Source organism: Saccoglossus kowalevskii, chromosome 8 (genome assembly GCF_978046115.1).
Source record: "Saccoglossus kowalevskii chromosome 8, keSacKowa6.1, whole genome shotgun sequence".
Taxonomy (NCBI): Eukaryota; Metazoa; Hemichordata; class Enteropneusta; family Harrimaniidae; genus Saccoglossus; species Saccoglossus kowalevskii.
Genome location: NC_140648.1, coordinates 40683073 through 40707541, shown reverse-complemented (window position 1 = coordinate 40707541; position 24469 = coordinate 40683073). Strand labels below are relative to the sequence as shown.

At 37.1% G+C, this 24469-nt stretch overlaps 1 protein-coding gene across 2 annotated transcripts in view; it reads left to right on the top strand.

Annotated features, from left to right (window-relative positions):
- Window positions 1–24469, top strand: part of LOC100374406 (uncharacterized) — a 179566-nt gene that overhangs the window by 7497 nt on the left and 147600 nt on the right. For both annotated transcript variants that reach the window (XM_085502610.1, XM_085502611.1), the window contains exon 2: window positions 15177–15228. In XM_085502610.1, the coding sequence (XP_085358736.1) occupies window positions 15177–15228 (52 nt within the window). The remainder of the gene's footprint in view (window positions 1–15176; window positions 15229–24469) is intronic.

Here is a 24469-nt window from a genome sequence, read left to right as displayed (position 1 = left end):
CAGCGATTAATTTTGCACTTCAAAAAAGAGGTCTTAGTGTTGGAATGTTCCTTTTAAGAAATATTCCTCTTAGCATGTTGAACACAGTGCACTTACAGATCTTGTGTGGGGTCTAGGAGTGTTGAACACAGTGCATATACAGATCTTGTGTGGGTCTAGGAGTGTTGAACACAGTGCATATACAGATCTTGTGTGGGTCTAGGAGTGTTGAACACAGTGCACTTACAGATCTTGTGTGGGGTCTAGGAGTGTTGAACACAGTGCATATACAGATCTTGTGTGGGGTCCAGGAGTGTTGAACACAGTGTATATCCAGATCTTGTGTGGGGTCTAGGAGGGTTGAACACAGTGCACTTACAGATCTTGTGTGGGGTCTAGGAGTGTTGAACACAGTGCACTTACATATCTTGTGTGGGGTCTAGGAGTGTTGAACACAGTGCATATACAGATCTCGTGTGGGTCTAGGAGTGTTGAACACAGTGCATATACAGATCTTGTGTGGGGTCTAGGAGTGTTGAACACAGTGCACTTACAGATCTTGTGTGGGGTCTAGGAGTGTTGAACACTGCATATACAGATCTTGTGTGGGGTCTAGGAGTGTTGAACACAGTGCATATACAGATCTTGTGTGGGGTCCAGGAGTGTTGAACACAGTGTATATCCAGACCTTGTGTGGGGTCTAGGAGTGTTGAACACAGTGCACTTACATATCTTGTGTGGGGTCTAGGAGTGTTGAACACAGTGCATATACAGATCTTGTGTGGGGTCTAGGAGTGTTGAACACAGTGTATATACAGATCTTGTGTGGGTCTAGGAGTGTTGAACACAGTGCACTTACAGATCTTGTGTGGGGTCTAGGAGTGTTGAACACAGTGCACTTACATATTTTGTGTGGGGTCTAGGAGTGTTGAACACAGTGCATATACAGATCTCGTGTGGGTCTAGGAGTGTTGAACACAGTGCATATACAGATCTTGTGTGGGGTCTAGGAGTGTTGAACACTGCATATACAGATCTTGTGTGGGGTCTAGGAGTGTTGAACACAGTGCATATACAGATCTTGTGTGGGGTCTAGGAGTGTTGAACACAGTGCACTTACAGATCTTGTGTGGGGTCAAGGAGTGTTGAACACTGCATATACAGATCTTGTGTGGGGTCTAGGAGTGTTGAACACAGTGCATATACAGATCTTGTGTGGGGTCCAGGAGTGTTGAACACAGTGTATATCCAGACCTTGTGTGGGGTCTAGGAGTGTTGAACACAGTGCACTTACATATCTTGTGTGGGGTCTAGGAGTGTTGAACACAGTGCATATACAGATCTCGTGTGGGTCTAGGAGTGTTGAACACAGTGCATATACAGATCTTGTATGGGGTCTAGGAGTGTTGAACACAGTGCATATAAAGATCTTGTGTGGGTCTAGGAGTGTTGAACACAGTGTATATCCAGATCTTGTGTGGGTCTAGGAGTGTTGAACACAGTGCATATACAGATCTTGAGTGGGGTCTAGGAGTGTTGAACACAGTGCATATACATATCTTGTGTGGGGTCCAGGAGTGTTGAACACAGTGCACTTACAGATCTTGTGTGGGGTCTAGGAGTGTTGAACACAGTGCACTTACAGATCTTGTGTGGGGTCTAGGAGTGTTGAACACAGTGCATATACAGATCTTGTGTGGGGTCTAGGAGTGTTGAACACAGTGCATATACAGATCTTGTGTGGGTCTAGGAGTGTTGAACACAGTGCACTTACAGATCTTGTGTGGGGTCTAGGAGTGTTGAACACAGTGCACTTACATATCTTGTGTGGGGTCTAGGAGTGTTGAACACAGTGTATATCCAGATCTTGTGTGGGGTCTAGGAGGGTTGAACACAGTGCATATACATATCTTGTGTGGGGTCTAGGAGTGTTGAACACAGTGCATATACAGATCTTGTGTGGGTCTAGGAGTGTTGAACACAGTGTATATCCAGATCTTGTGTGGGTCTAGGAGTGTTGAACACAGTGCATATACAGATCTTGTGTGGGGTCTAGGAGTGTTGAACACAGTGCATATACAGATCTTGTGTGGGTCTAGGAGTGTTGAACACAGTGCATATACAGATCTTGTGTGGGTCTAGGAGTGTTGAACACAGTGCACTTACAGATCTTGTGTGGGGTCTAGGAGTGTTGAACACAGTGCATATACAGATCTTGTGTGGGGTCCAGGAGTGTTGAACACAGTGTATATCCAGATCTTGTGTGGGGTCTAGGAGGGTTGAACACAGTGCACTTACAGATCTTGTGTGGGGTCTAGGAGTGTTGAACACAGTGCATATACAGATCTTGTGTGGGTCTAGGAGTGTTGAACACAGTGCATATACAGATCTTGTGTGGGTTCTAGGAGTGTTGAACACAGTGTATATCCAGATCTTGTGTGGGTCTAGGAGTGTTGAACACAGTGCATATACAGATCTTGTGTGGGGTCTAGGATTGAACACGGTGCATATACAGATCTTGTTTGGGGTCTAGGAGTGTTGAACACAGTGCATATACAGATCTTGTGTGGGGTCTAGTAGTGTTGAACACAGTGCATATACAGATCTTGTGTGGGTCTAGGAGTGTTGAACACAGTGCATATACAGATCTTGTGTGGAGTCTAGGAGTGTTGAACACAGTGCATATACAGATCTTGTGTGGGGTCTAGGAGTGTTGAACACAGTGTATATCCAGATCTTGTGTGGGGTCTAGGATTGAACACAGTGCACTTACAGATCTTGTGTGGGGTCTAGGAGTGTTGAACACAGTGCATATACAGAACTTGTGTGGGGTCTAGGAGTGTTGAACACAGTGCATATACAGATCTTGTGTGGTGTCTAGGAGTGTTGAACACAGTGTATATACAGATCTTGTGTGGGTCTAGGAGTGTTGAACACAGTGTATATCCAGATCTTGTGTGGGGTCTAGGATTGAATACAGTGCATATACAGATCTTGTGTGGGGTCCAGGAGTGTTGAACACAGTGCATATACATATCTTGTGTGGGGTCTAGGAGTGTTGAACACTGCATATACAGATCTTGTGTGGGGTCCAGGAGTGTTGAACACTGCATATACAGATCTTGTTTAGGGTCTAGGAGTGTTGAACACAGTGTATATCCAGATCTTGTGTGGGGTCTAGGAGTGTTGAACACTGCATATACAGATCTTGTGTGGGGTCTAGGAGTGTTGAACACTGCATATACAGATCTTGTGTGGGTCTAGGAGTGTTGAACACTGTGCATATACAGATCTTGTGTGGGGTCTAGGAGTGTTGAACACTGCATATACAGATCTTGTGTGGGGTCTAGGAGTGTTGAACATAGTGCATATACAGATCTTGTGTGGGGTCTAGGAGTGTTGAACACAGTGCACTTACAGATCTTGTGTGGGGTCTAGGAGTGTTGAACACTGCATATACAGATCTTGTGTGGGTCTAGGAGTGTTGAACACTGTGCATATACAGATCTTGTGTGGGGTCTAGGAGTGTTGAACACTGCATATACAGATCTTGTGTGGGGTCTAGGAGTGTTGAACACAGTGCATATATAGATCTTGTGTGGGGTCTAGGAGTGTTGAACACAGTGCATATACAGATCTTGTGTGGGGTCTAGGAGTGTTGAACACTGCATATACAGATCTTGTGTGGGGTCTAGGAGTGTTGAACACGGTGCATATACAGATCTTGTGTGGGGTCTAGGAGTGTTGAACACTGCATATACAGATCTTGTGTGGGGTCTAGGAGTGTTGAACACTGCATATACAGATCTTGTGTGGGGTCTAGGAGTGTTGAAGACAGTGCATATACAGATCTTGTGTGGGGTCTAGGAGTGTTGAACACAGTGTATATCCAGATCTTGTGTGGGTCTAGGAGTGTTGAACACAGTGCATATACAGATCTTGTGTGGGGTCTAGGAGTGTTGAACACTGCACTTACAGATCTTGTGTGGGGTCTAGGAGTGTTGAACACAGTGTATATACAGATCTTGTGTGGGGTCTAGGAGTGTTGAACACAGTGCATATACAGATCTTGTGTGGGGTCTAGGAGTGTTGAACACAGTGCATATACAGATCTTGTGTGGGGTCTAGGAGTGTTGAACACAGTGCATATACAGACCTTGTGTGGGGTCTAGGAGTGTTGAACACTGCATATACAGATCTTGTGTGGGGTCTAGGAGTGTTGAACACAGTGCATATACAGATCTTGTGTGGGGTCTAGGAGTGTTGAACACGGTGCATATACAGATCTTGTGTGGGGTCTAGGAGTGTTGAACACGGTGCATATACAGATCTTGTGTGGGGTCTAGGAGTGTTGAACACTGCATATACAGATCTTGTGTGGGGTCTAGGAGTGTTGAACACTGCATATACAGATCTTGTGTAGGGTCTAGGAATGTTGAACACTGCATATACAGATCTTGTGTGGGGTCTAGGAGTGTTGAACACTGCATATACAGATCTTGTGTGGGGTCTAGGAGTGTTGAACACAGTGCATATACAGATCTTGTGTGGGGTCTAGGAGTGTTGAACACAGTGCATATACAGATCTTGTGTGGGGTCTAGGAGGGTTGAACACAGTGCACTTACAGATCTTGTGTGGGGTCTAGGAGTGTTGAACACAGTGTATATCCAGATCTTGTGTGGGTCTAGGAGTGTTGAACACAGTGCATATACAGATCTTGTGTGGGGTCTAGGAGTGTTGAACACTGCACTTACAGATCTTGTGTGGGGTCTAGGAGTGTTGAACACAGTGCATATACAGATCTTGTGTGGGGTCTAGGAGTGTTGAACACAGTGCATATACAGATCTTGTGTGGGGTCTAGGAGTGTTGAACACAGTGCATATACAGATCTTGTGTGGGGTCTAGGAGTGTTGAACACAGTGCATATACAGATCTTGTGTGGGGTCTAGGAGTGTTGAACACTGCATATACAGATCTTGTGTGGGGTCTAGGAGTGTTGAACACTGCATATACAGATCTTGTGTGGGGTCTAGGAGTGTTGAACACAGTGCATATACAGATCTTGTGTGGGGTCTAGGAGTGTTGAACACAGTGCATATACAGATCTTGTGTGGGGTCTAGGAGTGTTGAACACAGTGCATATACAGATCTTGTGTGGGGTCTAGGAGTGTTGAACACTGCATATACAGATCTTGTGTGGGGTCTAGGAGTGTTGAACACTGCATATACAGATCTTGTGTGGGGTCTAGGAGTGTTGAACACAGTGCATATACAGATCTTGTGTGGGGTCTAGGAGTGTTGAACACTGCATATACAGATCTTGTGTGGGGTCTAGGAGTGTTGAACACGGTGCATATACAGATCTTGTGTGGGGTCTAGGAGTGTTGAACACTGCATATACAGATCTTGTGTGGGGTCTAGGAGTGTTGAACACTGCATATACAGATGTTGTGTAGGGTCTAGGAATGTTGAACACTGCATATACAGATCTTGTGTGGGGTCTAGGAGTGTTGAACACTGCATATACAGATCTTGTGTGGGGTCTAGGAGTGTTGAACACAGTGCATATACAGATCTTGTGTGGGGTCTAGGAGTGTTGAACACAGTGCATATACAGATCTTGTGTGGGGTCTACGAGGGTTGAACACAGTGCACTTACAGATCTTGTGTGGGGTCTAGGAGTGTTGAACACTGCATATACAGATCTTGTGTGGGGTCTAGGAGTGTTGAACACAGTGCATATACAGATCTTGTGTGGGGTCTAGGAGTGTTGAACACAGTGTATATCCAGATCTTGTGTGGGTCTAGGAGTGTTGAACACAGTGCATATACAGATCTTGCGTGGGGTCTTGGAGTGTTGAACACAGTGCATATACAGATCTTGTGTGGGTCTAGGAGTGTTGAACACAGTGCATATACAGATCTTGTGTGGGGTGTAGGAGCGTTGAACACAGTGCATATACAGATCTTGTGTGGGGTCTAGGATTTAACACAGTGCATATACAGATCTTGTGTGGGGTCTAGGAGTGTTGAACACAGTGCATATACAGATCTTGTGTGGGTCTAGGAGTGTTGAACACAGTGCACTTACATATCTTGTGTGGGGTCTAGGAGTGTTGAACACTGCATATACAGATCTTGTGTGGGGTCTAGGAGTGTTGAACACTGCATACATGTATACAGATCTTGTGTGGGTCTAGGAGTGTTGAACACTGTGCATATACAGATCTTGTGTGGGGTCTAGGAGTGTTGAACACAGTGCATATACAGATCTTGTGGGGGGTCTAGGAGTGTTGAACACAGTGCATATACAGATCTTGTGTGGGGTCTAGGAGTGTTGAACACTGCACTTACAGATCTTGTGTGGGGTCTAGGAGTGTTGAACACAGTGCATATACAGATCTTGTGTGGGGTCTAGGAGTGTTGAACACAGTGCATATACAGATCTTGTGTGGGGTCTAGGAGTGTTGAACACAGTGCATATACAGATCTTGTGTGGGGTCTAGGAGTGTTGAACACAGTGCATATACAGATCTTGTGTGGGGTCTAGGAGTGTTGAACACTGCATATACAGATCTTGTGTGGGGTCTAGGAGTGTTGAACACAGTGCATATACAGATCTTGTGTGGGGTCTCGGAGTGTTGAACACTGCATATACAGATCTTGTGTGGGGTCTAAGAGTGTTGAACACAGTGCATATACAGATCTTGTGTGGGGTCTAGGAGTGTTGAACACTGCATATACAGATCTTGTGTGGGGTCTAGGAGTGTTGAACACTGCATATACAGATCTTGTGTAGGGTCTAGGAATGTTGAACACTGCATATACAGATCTTGTGTGGGGTCTAGGAGTGTTGAACACTGCATATACAGATCTTGTGTGGGGTCTAGGAGTGTTGAACACAGTGCATATACAGATCTTGTGTGGGGTCTAGGAGTGTTGAACACAAAGCATATACTGATCTTGTGTGGGGTCTAGGAGTGTTGAACACTGCATATACAGATCTTGTGTGGGGTCTAGGAGTGTTGAACACAGTGCATATACAGATCTTGTGTGGGGTCTAGGAGTGTTGAACACAGTGCATATACAGATCTTGTGTGGGGTCTCGGAGTGTTGAACACTGCATATACAGATCTTGTGTGGGGTCTAAGAGTGTTGAACACAGTGCATATACAGATCTTGTGTGGGGTCTAGGAGTGTTGAACACTGCATATACAGATCTTGTGTGGGGTCTAGGAGTGTTGAACACTGCATATACAGATCTTGTGTAGGGTCTAGGAATGTTGAACACTGCATATACAGATCTTGTGTGGGGTCTAGGAGTGTTGAACACAGTGCATATACAGATCTTGTGTGGGGTCTAGGAGTGTTGAACACAGTGCATATACAGATCTTGTGTGGGGTCTAGGAGTGTTGAACACAGTGCAGCAGTTTCAAAATCCTGTAATTTACCTCAATAAAGCTTAAATTTATTTGAAGTCTTTACCATATGTTGTAAAACGAGTCATGAATTGGAATCAATACAGTACTCATTTCGCCCAACCTCCCGCCCGCTTCCGGATTTCGATCGCTTTTTTTTTTCTCGCTTTGTTCAATTCGAACGCGCAATTTCCGCTTTTTTTCCGACCACGCAAATCCGGAGGTATCCGCTCGCGCAATCGGTCGTTCGCTTGCTCGCCTGACAGCGCAACCGCCCGCATTTATAGTTCATTACCTACTGTTTCATGTACAAGTGTATCATTTTTGACTCCCGTGTGCAAAGCACAAAAGGGAGTCTTTGCAGTTACCCTGTCTGTATATCTGTATGTCCGTATGTCTGTCTGTCTGTATGTATGTATGTATGTATGTATGTATGTATGTATGTATGTATGTATGTATGTATGTATGTCACTTTTTTTGTTCCACCGTTATCTCAAGAACCACTAATCAGATTTTGGTGAAACTTGGTGCATAGATGCTCTGGGATAATGCGCAGAGTTGATTAGGTTTTGGTAAAAATCTATGAATATTAATTACCTAATTTGCATGATAATTAGCTGATTTTTAGCTGTTCCATGACTGTTCCACTGATATATGAAGAACCACTCATTGGATTTTGATGAAACTTGGCACATGGATGCTCTGAACTAATGCGCAGATTTGATTTGTTTTTGGTAAAAATCTATGAATATTAAATACCTAATTTGCATGATAATTAACTGATTTTAAGCAGTTCCATGACTGTTCCACTGATATTTGAAGAACCACTCATTGGATTTTGATGAAACTTGGCACATGGATGCTCTGATCTAATGCGCAGATTTCATTAGTTTTGGGTAAAAATCTGTTTATATTAATTACCTAATTTGCATAATGATTAATCAATTTTCGGCTTTTCCACTGATATCTCAAGTACTAATCATAACATTTCAATAAAACTTGGTACATAGATGTCATATGAGACTGCACAGATAGTTTTTAGGGTAATATCAGTACATATTAATTACCTAATTTGCATAATTAATTAATTTTCAGCTATTGATATTTCAAGTAGTAATGAACACATTTCAATGAAACATGGTACATAGTTACTTGAGGACTGTGCAGAGACCTAATTAGTTTTTGGAGAAATATTTGTGCATATTAATCACCTTATTAGCATAATTAGTTAATTTTCAGCCCTTCACCTGTTATCTCAAGTACTAATCATCACATTTCAATGAGACTTGCGACATAGATCTTCTAGGACTATGCAGAGACTTGATTAATTTTAGGATACATTATTGTGCATATTAACTACTAATTTGCTTAATTAGTTGATTTGTCCTAAGAACCACTCATTGAATTTTAATGAAACTTTTAAAGAGTGCTCATCACATTTCAATGAACCTACATGTGTAGGACTATACACCATATTAGTTTTGGTAAATATTTATGCTTCTTAATCACCTAATTAACATAATTAATTAATCATCACATTTGAATAAAACTTGGTACATAAATGCTCTAGGACAATAGACAGCCTGATTAATTTTGGGTTAAAATCTGTTCATATTAATTCTCTAATTAGCATAATAATTAATATTTTTTTGGTTCTAATCACATTTCAATGAAACTTGGTACATTGTGCAGACCTTTAGTTTTACACTTAAATCTGTTCATATTAGTTACCTTATTTGCATAATTAGTTTTCTGCATTTCCATCAATATCTCAAGTTCAAGTAATTTTGAATTAATTTTTAATGTGTCTCCAATACTCTCAGCACGCGGGAGTTCTTTCTAAGCTTTCTTTGATTGTTTTTATGATGTTAAAATAAGAATAAATACAATCAGAAATTTATAGAACGACCGTTGAAAAAATACGGTGGATCACACTGCCATATAAAATTGGTAATAATATATACGCGTATTAATAATGTCCACCATAAACAAGATCGAACCAAACATGTGAAATCAAATACGACACTGACACAGACACAACTAATATGAAATAAAACCATTCTATTTTTGGTGGAGAGCGAAAAATGTCTACTGTAGAGTACGGTATTCGTTGAGTAACCGTGTGTAGGGTGACGGTTGTCATGCACACATGGTTTGGGTTTAATACTGGTCAAGTTGTAGTTATGTTAAAATCCGTGGCACCTATAACAATTGAAGAATATCTGCAGGAATAGTAAGATTGTGAAAAAACGACTGATCGATTGTTATAGAATGACCATAGTGTACAATTTGTCAAACAAATACAATACTTGCAAATGTAATGTCGGCCAGCGCCCATCTTACTTGTCCGAAATTGTCGAAGCCGACATCAATGGAGATCGCGTTTTTTAACTAGGCGGCTGGCAAGCAGACTAACACGTTACATAAACTTGTTGAATTACAATTATGGTTTTTATTTTCGCGCCCAATGTCTCGTTATAAAATAAAGGATTCAAATTTTGCAGGGTATTCCGTTTTTTGCGAACTCTGGGCGAAATACTTTCATGAGCTGTACGTAGTTCACTTACAGCCAAAACAAAGTCAGGTTGGACATTAAGTTGTGAGACGTGACAAAACAAACGCTGCCAGCGATAGATTACGTGAATAAAAGAACAAAATAAACGCAATCAAAGGCGCCGACCACATGCTTTGGAAATAAATAGAACGCGTTGCTAAGAGGAATCGCACCTGCATCTCGACGACGTCTCCGGTTATGAGCGGGGTTTGCCGCGTCTTAGAAAAATTGAAAGTTAAAAAGGAATCAGTGTCGGGGAACCATTCACAATGTTTGCATGAAAAATCCCACGCGAAAGCGTTTTTTTTTTCCTGTTACAAACACTATGGTACCTGAATCCCGATTAATTCATAAATATGAATCGGTAAGGGTCAATTTCCTGCAATCCTTCAAGATTAAATTTGCCTCCGAAAATCTTTCTAACGATGACCTGGAAGATTGCCATGATTGAGTGCCACCATTTCTGTTCTAAGATTTATTCAGTATAATAATACAAATGTTCACCCCAACAAAGGTGGACATACAGTTTTAGCGACCCGAAGAGCTCATTGTCAACCGAGGCGAAGCACCAAGATAAAGACTTTCCATTCCCAATAAATAATAATAAGAAGAAAAACTTCTCGTTCCTGACATTATGAAATTCTTTTGTTTTGGGGGAAAAAACCTGGAAAAAAAACTGATTTTGACAAAATAATTTAGAAATTGATATTAAGAATAATTCATAACGAAATGTATTCCATATGTACCCATAATTTTTTTTCATAATTACTAATTACACACGAATATTACAGAAAAAAATAATTTGCTATATTATCTATATTTGTGCCTTTTATTTGTCTTGAACTGTGACTGAAAGGAGCTGGATGAAATTACAAACTATGTAGTGTGTTCGACAACTCATGTATGAACAACAATTTTAATAAATATGATTTTACTTGATAAAATTACTGTATTTTTCTACATAAAAACAAAAGAATTTCACAATGTCTTTATTATCATAGCGTTGTTATAGCGTGGTAATAGTTGAAAATGATACATCCACGTGAACCTGCTTATATGAGATTGAACGAGTCTGTTTTCAACAGCCGTATACATCTAACTGCGTCATCAAGTTTCCTTGTGGACCACGAGCTCTGTTCCTTGTTTGCACGTTATCATGTTCACACAATCGCAAACATTATTTGTAAATGGCACATTTTCTCGATGTTTTAGCGAGTACTCCGCGGGTATATGGCTTGTTCTCACATCAGCATAATTTTCCTCAAGTTCACTCATCGCTTTCCCACATGCACTTCTCGTTCTGTGCTGCTAACTTTTTTTGCACTCTAATATGTTGTTGTTTTTGTCTTTCTAAACATCGAGTTTATTTTTGACATTCAACGAGATCGCTTGAATTTTGAATTTGATGACGGTTCGAATTTATCCACTTTTACAGTGATCAACATTGCGTTCGAGTAGAGTTACTAGTAATTACAAGCCTGATTTCCATTTTTCTTGCGGTGTTTTTCGTCAATGTATTAAATATAAGTGCTTTGGGAAATAACATAATTATATTGCGCGAGTGAAAGAGTTTGGTGAGACTGTCACAACACGTTTTATTTATTTCCAACGCCCGTGGTCGGCGCCTCTGATTGCGTTTAGCGCCTCTGATTGCATTTATTTTGTATTTTTGTTTTCAAAATGTATCACTGTTTTGTTTTCCTCAACAAATTAACTGTTCCGAGATCTCTTTCATTTTTCGTCCGGCTGCTGCCAATCCAATAATTCGTCGCCGCATGTACTCACACAAGCGATTAATCGTCACAGTCATTGTACTAGTAGGTTTAAGTCCAATTGATTTGTAGAAATTCAGCTATGCGATAATTATGTGTAGTTTTGTTTTGCGCACCCAGACACGAGCAAAAGTTAACCAATAGATTTTCTGAACTACAGCATTCGTATTACTTATGCAAATTGAGTAAGGGTCATAGTGTGAGTTGCGTTCGCAAATAACAAAGTGTCAAATTATTTTGAGCGCCGTTCGGAATAAATTTCAAAATCAAGTCAAAATCACACACACACACAAACACACACACACACAACACACAAATACTAGTACTCAATACATATCGCGATTGACCAGTTATATAGCTGCTTGAACTACACACACAAGGACGTAAATATGTAAATACAGGTCACAGTTCGACTTTCGTAGCAAACGTTACAATGTGTCAAGTGATTTGAATGCGTCTTTGTTCCAAAACAGAGAAGCAATAGGCATTGTGTTTTGAATCGTTATTAAAACCTAAATTTATTACGAATAAAAACTTAAGTTTATACATACAATGTACGACCATTGTTACTCCAGCGGTCGGTTGGCAAGCGAACGATGTTTCTGAAGCCAGCCATAGCAGGAGCGAGCGAGCGAACAAAAGCGAACGCGAGCGAGCGAAAAAAAAACGGTCGGTTTCCGGTCGGAAAGCAGCGAGCGGTCGGAAATTAAGCGATAAGCGGTCGGAAAAAAAGCGATAAAAGCGGGAGGTTGGGCGGAATGAGTACTGTAGTCTTCATGAGTTTTATAAATTAACTCCTGATATCATTTAATTTACACTTCCCTGTCTGGTGGCCATCTTGTCAAACATACACTGTATGAACATACATTTGTTTGACAATCAAGATTGCTGAATGGTGGCTATTTTTATGTACATACATGTATGCATAAAAATCAAACAGTTTGATCTGCTATTCTGGATATTTTTAACTCGATACAGAAATCGAATATACATAAGAAAGGCTGTAACCATTCTCATACATGTACATTGTATACATTCATAAAAACTATAAATACTGTCCAGCAAATGTATGCAGTCACGTTACAAATATTTTCACACATACGTCATATATAACATGCATATGCACATCAATTTGTTTCACAATCTGATTGAAGATGGCTGAATGGCGACCATTTTTGTACTGAAAAATTATGAAATCAAGCATTTCTCGCGTTCTGGAACTTGGATGGACTTTGTTAAAAACTTGGTACATACATTGAACAAGATTTCGTTTATCAGATCAGATTCAAAATGGCTGACTGGCAGCCATTTTGTCGTAATGAATGTGGTTCTAGAGCCATATCTCTGACATGCTTTGGCTGATTATGTTTTCTTTATAAGATATATTTTAAATTTGATAACTAATGGGGACTGTTATATGCATTGCTTGTTTTGTGAATAACCTCATACATGTATTATTCTAATTATGCAGTATTTCATACATTAATTACTTGAGGATAGTATACAATACTATATGGTGCACTAATTTAACAATACATTCATTAACCACACAGCTTTCTAGACCTCTCAATATTATGGGGAATCATCATAAAATGTTTCTCTAATCTTTTGTATCTTTCAACACTTTAACTGCTAAAGTCAATGTTTTTTCTGTCAGAACTTTGATTAGAATTTTGATTAGAATGTTAAATTTTACCCAATTTGTCCAGAAATTAATCATGAGAGGCAAAATTATGTCAGGCACAAAATCTATCAGTTACAAATTTAGTATTCATTCATATACTCACTGTACCTGTGTCAATTACTTGAAATATTGACTGCAAGAGGATATATTACGCGTTCTGAAGTGCTTTGAATATTTGAATAATAATGTCTTTAACCTCTTGTCAAGCAGAAAATCAATGCTATATAAAATATTATAAAGTCAAAGCTGACAAGTGATGTTAATTATGTTTTCTATTCACATTTGTCTTTCAGTGAACTCAAGGGTTTGATTGCTTTTTTTCATTCCAAGTGTTTTTTTGAGTCATTGTGTGAATTGATTTCTCCTATATTCAGCCTCGTCAGTACAAAATTTGTTAGAAAAGTGGATATTTGCATGAATATTATAACAACCTTTCAAAACTGAACTCGCACATGTAAACAGAAAAAAATGTTGAGTGTCTTTTCCATAGACTTTTGAACTGAACACACTGGTCAGTTTTCTTTGTTTCTGGTATTTTGTTAAATATAGTCAGATTTCATTGAATTGTATTTTCTCTATTAGTACTTAGCACATGTGCTTAGGTAAATTGCAGGTATTCCAATGGACAAAATACAATGTTTAATTAGTACTTGGCACATGTGCTTAGGTAAATTGCAGGTATTCCAATGGACAAATGCAATGTTTAATTAGTACTTAGGACATGTGCTTCGGTAAATTGCAGGTATTCCAATGGACAAAATGCAATGTTTAATTAGTACTTGGCACATGTGCTTAGGTAAATTGCAGGTATTCCAATGGTCAAAATACAATGTTTAATTAGTACTTAGCACATGTGCTTAGGTAAATTGCAGGTATTCCAATGGACAAAATGCAATGTTTAATTAGTACTTAGCACATGTGCTTAGGCAGGAGGTAAACTACAGGTATTCCAATGGACAAAATACAATGTTTAATTAGTACTTAGCACATGTAGCACATGTGCTTAGGTAAATTGCAGGTATTCCTATGGACAAAATGCAATGTTTAATTAGTACTTAGCACATGTGCTTAGGCGGGAGGTAAACTACAGGTATTCCAATGGACAAAATACAATGTTTAATTAGTACTTAGCACATGTGCTTAGGTAAATTGCAGGTATTCCAATGGACAAAATACAATGTTTAATTAGTACTTAGCACATGTGCTTAGGTAAATTGCAGGTATTCCTATGGGCAAAATACAATGTTTAATTAGTACTTAGGACATGTGCTTAGGTAAATTGCAGGTATTCCAATGGACAAAATACAATGTTTAATTAATACTTAGGACATGTGCTTAGATAAATTGCACGTATTCCAATGGACAAAATACAATGTTTAAATGATTCAACTTAAATTATAGTGACAAAAACACATGTCTGTGAGTATGGAATTTTGTAAAGTTTTGTTGTCAAATCAACTATGGATTTTTGGTGATTGGCAAATTCTTGTCTGTTTAAATTATATGGAATCCATCCAACCATAATTCCTCAAGTTTTTTGTTATTCCTTTTACTCTTTTTACTTAAAAACAAACAAGTTTGATTTTACCTTGAAATTCCAAGCATTTAATGAAGTCTTTCCAGTGATTAATCATTTTAATCGTTGGTCATTGTCCAGCTGATTGCCACCCTAGCATGAGAAAAAAATATGGACACTTCATGTTGGTGAATAATTAGCAGCTTTTTACATACACTTAACTGAATTGTATATTCTGATTAATTTTCAGAGAAATTAGGGTCTGCCAAGAAGAGTTACCAAGGTTACCAAGATTCAGATGGGTAGGTTGTTCTTTTTCTTCCTTGTCGGCAGCCATAAAAGATTTGTGTGATGATCTTTGCCCTGTTTACATTCTCTATGTTTTGGAACCATGGAGATAGGTGTAGGTGTGCACTGCAAATTGTACTAAATTATATCTCACAGTACAGTCCAAAGAATGTGGGTAAGACTTTACTGAGATGTCCCTTTGCACCCAACTGCCTGAAGCTTCCTGTTGTTAGGTTTAATTATCGATTTCTAAAAAATTAAAAGGGCTTTACTTGGAATGATTGTTGAGTCTCCAGACAACATGTGAGAGACGGGGCAGTATAACAAGGCTATGAGTGTTCCCTGGATACTAACAAGCAGTTTGCCCTTTCGTTAACATGACTTAAGGCCTTTAATTGATTTGTCTGAGTTTCACCAACATCATAAATCTAGAATACATGTAATCTGGCAGGCTAATAAAGATAACTGTGATATGCATACTCATTAGATTATTATGACATTTTTAGCTCCGCTGTCGACTTTGTCGAGCGGAGCTTATCATATGAGTGATTGTCCGTCGTCGTCGCCGTCGTCCGTGTCAATGTTTTACTTTTTCGACTTCTTCTTGAAAACTACAAGCCTGAATGCTTTGATACTTGGTGTATATGTACCTTGGGTAGACCTCTCTCAGATTTGTTCATTTCATGATGATATCATGATCATATCTTCAATTCTCTAATTTTGGTGAATATTTTTGTCATTTTTAGTAAAAAGTGATATTTTCAACTTCTTGTTGAAAACCGCAAGTCCAATTGCTTTGATATTACATATATAGGTACTACATGTGGACCTCTCTCAGATTTGTTCATTTTGTAATGATATCTTTAATTCTCTAATTTTGGTGAATATTTTTGTAATCTTTGGTAAAAAGTGATATTTTCGACTTCTTGTTGAAAACCGCAAGTCCAATTGCTTTGATATTACTGTACATATATAGGTACTACATGTGGACCTCTCTCAGATTTGTTTATTTTGTAATGATATCTTTAATTCTCTAATTTTGGTGAATATTTTTGTAATTTTTGGTAAAAAGTGATATTTTCGACTTCTTGTTGAAAACCGCAAGTCAAATTGCTTTAATATTACATATATAGGTACTACATGTGGACCTTTCTCAGATTTGTTCATTTCATGATGATATCTTTAATTCTCTAATTTTGATGAATATTTTTGTAATTTTTGGTAAAAAGTGATATTTTCGACTTCTTGTTGAAAACCGCAAGTCCAATTGCTTTGATATATTATACATATAGGTACTACATGTGGACCTCTCTCAGATTTGTTCATTTTCTAATGATATCTTCTGTTCTTTAATTGCCATGTGCATTGCTAACAGCGGAGCTATCTCAGCCGACAGGCTGCTTGTTTTTTTTTTATTCTTGATATTCATATATGTTTGGGTGAAAGAAATATAAAGTATACACCAAGGGTAATCCATGAATTGGAAAGCTTTATAACTGTGTATATGCATCATGCTGTCATGTTTATCAGACAATTCTATTCACATTCTTTATTGAAGATTCTCACAAAACAAGGAAATAATTTTGAGCTTGCTTGATGAATTTTCTGCTTGACATTACACATTGCAATTCATCAGTATTTAGTTGTAATTGAAGACCTATCCATCTTACAGAACGAGCACTGTTTGTATGGTTGAATTAGTAATGGTAGCTTTGTTATTGTGGACTAGTACTGTCTATATAATTGTATTAGTAATGGTAGCTTTGTTATTGTGGACTAGTACTGTCTATATGGTTGTATTAGTAATGGTAGCTTTGTTATTGTGGACTAGTACTGTCTATATGGTTGAATTAGTAATGGTAGCTTTGTTATTGTGGACTAGTACTGTCTATATGGTTGTATTAGTAATTGTAGCTTTGTTATTGTGGACTAGTACTGTCTATATGGTTGTATTAGTAATGGTAGCTTTGTTATTGTGGACTAGTACTGTCTATATGGTTGTATTAGTAATGGTAGCTTTGTTATTGTGGACTAGTACTGTCTATATGGTTGAATTAGTAATGGTAGCTTTGTTATTGTGGACTAGTACTGTCTATATGGTTGAATTAGTAATGGTAGCTTTGTTATTGTGGACTAGTACTGTCTCTATGGTTGTATTAGTAATGGTAGCTTTGTTATTGTGGACTAGTACTGTCTATATGGTTGTATTAGTAATGGTAGCATATTAATAGCACAGACATTTTCAATATGGAATTCTATATGTACTACAAATATGGAAAAGAATCCACACAAAATGTTTCTTTGAATCATTTGGGGCATTATTAGATAACTCACAACAAAAAACCTGGGAACTTGAAGTTATACAAGTATTTAAGGTAGAGATGCAGGTTTGTGGGCACTTGGGAGTGAAATGTTTTGTTTGGCTTTGTATTATCCAAACAGTCTTGGCTATAGACTGTTAAAATTTTGTAGAATTGTGAATAGTGGAACATACTCAAAAACAATTTTAAAAATATAGATAACAGGTGCAAACATTCTCTCTTTTGAATTCTTAGCAAGATTTAGCAAGGCTGTACATAAATAATAAAAAAGAAACATGGTGAAAAAAAGAAATGACGGGATTTCCATATTATGCACTATACTGTAAAGGGGGAAATTATTCACTGGGTTTTAATTTAGCTTATTTCGCTGACTGGAAAATGCGCTAAATTAAAACCCAGTGAATATGTAAAATTTAGCATAGAACACATTATCTAAATGACGAAACCGTGAATTTAAAACCCCACTGAATATGCCTGAAATGGTAAATCAGTGAAATTTTAACCCAGTGAAAATTAGTCATTTTACAGTATTTAACTTTTAACAAAACGATAATACATTTAAATTTGGAACTGTTACAGCCATTTTAATTATGAGCATTAGCAAATTTCTTACTGAGTGAATTGTTATGCAAATTAGCAATTATCTCAGCTTCTTTTTAGTGCACATCCCAGAACTTTAAAAAAAAATAGCTCCTAGACGCTTTGACGTTTTGTTTTGAAATTTTCACAAATGATTGACAATGTGTTTATCTTCAAAACGCCGGCGGGGCATTGTTTTTGGTTGAACAGTGTTACAACAATCGTACAGACAACTCGCCTAGGTGTTAATTTATGCATAAACTTGAAGTAGTGAAATTTGGGCTGCTGCCGTGCAAAATTGACAACTGGTAGACAGTTTTCAAGACGGCACTTTCTTCATAGTAAACAGATGTACCAACAAACCAATTTTGACAGGAAACAGAACCATGGTTTAGGAGCTAATTTTTTTTAAATCACTTTTGACCAAAAAATCACATTTTTGTGCATATTTCAAACTACAGTGTCCATAAAAAAAATACTAAAAAAATTTTAAAATTCATACAATAAGCTTTCCGAAAATATATAGTTTTGTGGACAAAGGAAGGCATCTTGGTTTTCTAATTAACTAATTAAAATACCTGTCAGGTAAACTACATATCTACCTTAAGAATGCATATGCAAGTAAACATCATAGCATGATGCAATATAACTTTCTTTTCTAGTTGGCTTTATTTAGGATTACCCCTGCATAGACTCAACAATCTCCCATTTGAACATGTAGGAATTTAAATTATTTTAAGTTTCATATCTACTTGTGGTTCAAGAATGATCCTTATTATTTCTTTTTATCTACGATGTATTCATTCTGTGTGTCTCTTATTTATTACTTGTTGTGATTAAATCCATTACTAGATTATCCAACACCAATTATAGCTTTAATCCTTCAACCAGTTCAGTCCAATTTGCTGTTGTCTACAAACTTGTGATATATTTGTTCAAACAGACCTAATTTTTAGCTCTGTGTCAACTTTTTAGCTCCGCTATCGACTTTTTAAAAACCGCAAGTCCAATTGCTTTGATATTATATATATAGATACTACATGTCGACCTCTCCCAGATTTGTTCATTTTGTAATGATATCTTTAATTCTCTAATTTTGGTGAATATTTTTGTCATTTTTGGTAAAAAGTGATATTTTTGACTTCTTGTTAAAAACCGCAAGTCCAATTGCTTTTATATTACAATATATAGGTACTACATGTGGACCTCTCTCAGATTTGGTCATTTTATGATGATATCTTTAATTCTCTAATTTTAGTGAATATTATTGTAAATTTTGGTAAAAAGTGATATTTTCGACTTCTTGTTGAAAACTGCAAAAGTTCGATTGCTTTTATAATACATATATAGGTACTACATTTGGACCTCTTTCAGATTTGTTAATTTCGTTGTGATATCTTCAATTATCTAATTTTGATGATTACTTTTGTCATTTTTGGTGATAAGTGATATTTTCGACTTCTTGTTGAAAACCGCAAGTCTGATAGCTTTTATATTAAATATATAGGTACTACGTGTGGACTTCTTTCAGATTTGTCCTGTTTCTTTTTATATGTATATTGTTCATTTTTTAATGATATCTTCAGTTCTTTAATTAGTCCCCGTTCGGTCTCTGTGCGTCCGTGCGTCCGCCCGGAGTCATATCTCAGAATCCCTTGGACCGATTCCGTTCATTCTTTGCATGTGCCTAGTACTTTATGTGGGACATATGCACATGCAGTGGTTTAGCGATTTGATTCAAAATGGCCGACTGGCAGCCATCTTGTTTTTTGAAAATGTTGTATTTTGGACATGCTTTGTCAGTTTTCATTCAAACTTGGTACATAGATTATACATGTTAGGATACATGTCCATGATGATTTCTTTCACAATTGGATCAAAGATGGCCGACTGGCAGCCATCTTGTTTTTTGAAAATGTAATATTTTGGACATGCTTTGTCAGTTTTCATTCAAATTTAGTACATAGATCATACATGTTAGGATACATGTCCCCGACCGTCCGTGAGTTCCTGAGTCTGTCTGTCCGTCCGTCCGACCGTCCGTCTGTCCATGCGTCAGTCTGTCCGTCATATTTTAGAATCCTGTGGACCGATTCCGTTCATTCTTTGCATGTGCCTAGTACCTTATGTGGGACATATGCACATGCAGTAGTTTAGTGATTCGATTCAAAATGGCCGACTGGCAGCCATCTTGTTTTTTGAAAATGTTGTATTTTTGACATGCTTTGTCAGTTGTCATTCAAACTTGGTACATAGATTATACATGTTAGGATACATGTCCATGACGATTTATTTCACAATTGGATCAAAGATGGTCGACTGGCAGGCATCTTGTTTTTGTTTTTTTATGCGGCATCTTGGACGTGCTCTGTCAGTTTTCATTCAAATTTGGCACATACATGTACTTTATACATGTTAGGATGCATGTCAATGACAATTTGTTTCAAAATCTGGTCAAGGATGGCCGATTGACAGCCATCTGACTTTTTGGCCTTACTACTATATTTCCACAATTTATGTACCATTTTCATTCGTATTTGGCACATCATACATATCAGTGTGTTTCATAATCAGATCAAAGATGGCCGAATAACGGCTGTTTTTATTTTGGCCATATTACTATGACACGAAACACGTGTTTTGATGTAAATAAACAATCTGTTGTATACGCCACTTAGAACTCAAGTTTCAAGGACACACTCGCGACAACCCCTCCGCTTTAATATGATGAGCACAAAGAGAACTTAACGGGGACTGTGTCATTTTCAATGACTTGTTGAAATGTGCATAGCTAACAGCAGAGATTCTCTCAGCCGACAGGCTGCTTGTCTATTATTATTTCAAATAATTTTTCAAGCTGACTGACATGAAAAGCTGGCATATTTTGTTAATGTGCAGATTCTTGTAAAAACACTTTTCCGATAATTTCACTTTTAGAAAAACTACTAACAAAAAAAAACAGTTGACAAAATGACCTTCATTAATCACTTCGCACATTGCCACATCTGTTACCTTGTAATTTATTCATTACGTACATTTTTACCAACAACTGTGATGAAAAGTGATTTCTACATTTCAGTGAATACTAAAATGGCTTGTACTGGACTGCACAGATTTATGGAATATATACTGGTTCTTTAACTTCATCATATTAGAAATAACTAGATGGCCACCCTTTTTTTTCTATTCTATATAAATGTCTCCCACGTTTGATGTATTATTAAATATTTACAATTGAACATAACATTTTCCTCTGGTGACTTGTACATGTATTCTAAACTTGGTCACATCGGTTGACCTTGATGTTGCCTTTTGTATCAGTCTTTCTGGTCATCTAATAAATGGTCATTCTGGTCATCTAATAAATGGTCATTCTGGTCATCTAATAAATGGTCATTCTGGTCATCTAATAAATGGTCATTCTGGTCATCTAATAAATGGTCATTCTGGTCATCAATAAATGGTCATTCTGGTCATCTAATAAATGGTCATTCTGGTCATCTAATAAATGGTCATTCTGGTCATCTAATAAATGATCATTCTGGTCATCTAATAAATGGTCAATCTGGTCAACTAATAAATGCTCAATCAGGTCAACTAATAAATGGTCATTCTGGTCATCTAATAAATGGTCATCTATATGAAAGTCTGTAACTGAATATGTAATGAACTGTTTCCGATTCTGGCCAAACAACCACCAAAGGATGTTCACTGTGTGTGAGTGGATTTACATATCTGCCAACTATGGAAATGTATGGATATATTCAAACAGTTTTCAAAATACTAGTTATGACTTGTATTGTATAGGGAGAAGTTGCGTTACATGCAAAATCACAAACTGGAATTTGCCCAATGTGGATTAATTGGGTTACAATGTATAATATAATTATATTGGGTTGTATTGTTTCCCCCAAAAGGTTTACATACTGTTGACTAAAATTAATAATTGTAGGCAGATTTTTGACTCAGAAAATGTTCACTGCTATATGCACTAAAATATGCGCACATACTACCTTCTACAGCATCGTTTTTTTTATGCAAAGCATGGTACACTATAGTCTTAGAAGCCAAGGATGTAATACAAAAATACCTTTGATTATTATTCTGGTCCGAAATATTCAGATGTCATAAGTTCAAAACATTTTCAGATTTGTACTAAAAATAGTAACAATGCTGTCAGTAATTGAAAATAATGTTACAAGTCAGGTTGACCCATTGTATCTCTCATCACCAACAAATATTTGACTTGGTGTGTTATTGGAATATAGATATGTTTTGATATTGATATCCACATATTGGCCATTGTTAGTCTAGTTATGTATAGCTTTTCATTTTTTTACCTTGCCCGTACCATCAAAGATGAAAGAGAAAGGTATATTAAGGGAAAAATTTTGTCCGGCGTTGTTGTTGTTGTTGTTGTCGTTGTCGTCGTCGTTAATAATTGTTATTGTGTGCATAATAACTTTACTAATTCTATTCCAAACTTCATCAAACTTGGTCACCTTATTCATCAGTATAAAGTCTTCCCTGAGTTTGAACAACAGATGTCCTGTATGAAAATATCATGCAAAAATTGAGAAAATCTGATAAAATATTTTGACTGTTTCTACTTGACTGATCACTGGTGATACACATCAAAGGTCACTGATCTCAGTGGAAATATGCATTGTTGTATGTGTTCAATGAAGCAAATGATTTATCTTGTAATAATATCCTTGGTAATGTATCTCAGAATCCCATACTGGGTTTCAAAACCAACTCATGGAGAGATTGCACAGTCTGATACACATTTGCAAACCTACCAATAAAATCTTTACAGAAAACAAGATGTCAGAAAATCAATATAAGCACTTCTATGAACTGGGTGCCAAACTTTGATCAATATCTGAAGCTAATAGAAAATCTGTTTAGTTCAAAGTTATCAAATCAAAAACAATACATAAAAAATACATAAAAAGCAAAACATTTCATCCACATTTTAAAAAGAAAATTGTTCTAAAATATATGTATTCTGTATTTGACAAACAGTTCATTTGACAAATGAAAACTCACAGGAATATGTTTCAGCTATTAGAACAGAATGATAGAGTTTTTATAATACTGGTTTAAAAACGCACCTCAAAGATTGCAGTGTTTGAAGATGTAGATTTTCAGGAGGCAACAGTACTGTTGACTTCTCCTTCCACTGGACACCAACTAACTATTTAAGTTGATTTGCATACAAAGCAGAGCTTGCAACATGATAGCTATTCATAAAGGGTGTTTTTCTTTTTACTTTTCATATAATACAGTCGTAGTCACACAATGAGGCAGTTCATATTTGTCTCAGTGAATCATTAATTTTTGACAGACACCTGTACAAAATACTTGGATAAAAGCCAGCTAAGATTTTCTGTTATCTTGCATGTTTTATGAATCTATTCACGTCTAAATGCAGCACTTTTTTTTTTGCGATGAGGCATTTGTTTTTATACTAAAATATCTGAATTACTTTGAATAAAGCTGGAAATTATGTCCCTTAAAATAATTAAACAAATAAGGCACCAATGTTTTTGTAAGATATTTACATCTTTAAAGGACATTCAGTAGACTGATTCCCCACTGTTGGTTCAACCCCAAAACTTGTTTGTACTCAAAATTAATTATGACAATGCATATTTATATTGAAACAAAATATGTTAAAGGGAATTATATTATATAACAAAGGGCAAGGTCACCAGAGTTCAACTATGTTTTCAGTAATGAACACAGCAAATATTTGACTTGGTGTGTTATTGGAATATAGATATGTTTTGATATTGATATCCACATATTGGCCATTGTTAGTCTAGTTATGTATAGCTTTTCATTTTTTTTCAGTAATGAACACATAGTGGCCGGCTAGAAAATTTCAATATGGCTGCCACTTCACATACTGTATTTATACTGTTTTAAAGTTTAGTTTTGTGTATATACAAATTGTAGAAACTCTTTAAAAAAGCTGCTATGTAGCATGTAGCATGATGAATTAAACAGTAAATGTAGAGTACAACGGAAGTATGTTTGAATTAAATATTTGCAGTGTTTGTTAGCAACAGATGTGTCACATGTTGGTCTTATGATCATCACATTTTGCTTATTATATTTCCTTTTTTACATTCAATCCTTCCGGTACATTTGTGCATATGTCACGAGACAAATAAAAAAAAAATCAATTCTAAAAATATGCATACATGTATGTATTTATGTCACGATACACGTCACCACTATACATGTAAATAAAAACACTCCCACACTTCCATCCCACGCTGTCAGCTTTTTCACTACTTTCACAATTGAATAGTAAACAAACATTTCTTACCTAAATATTTTTCTT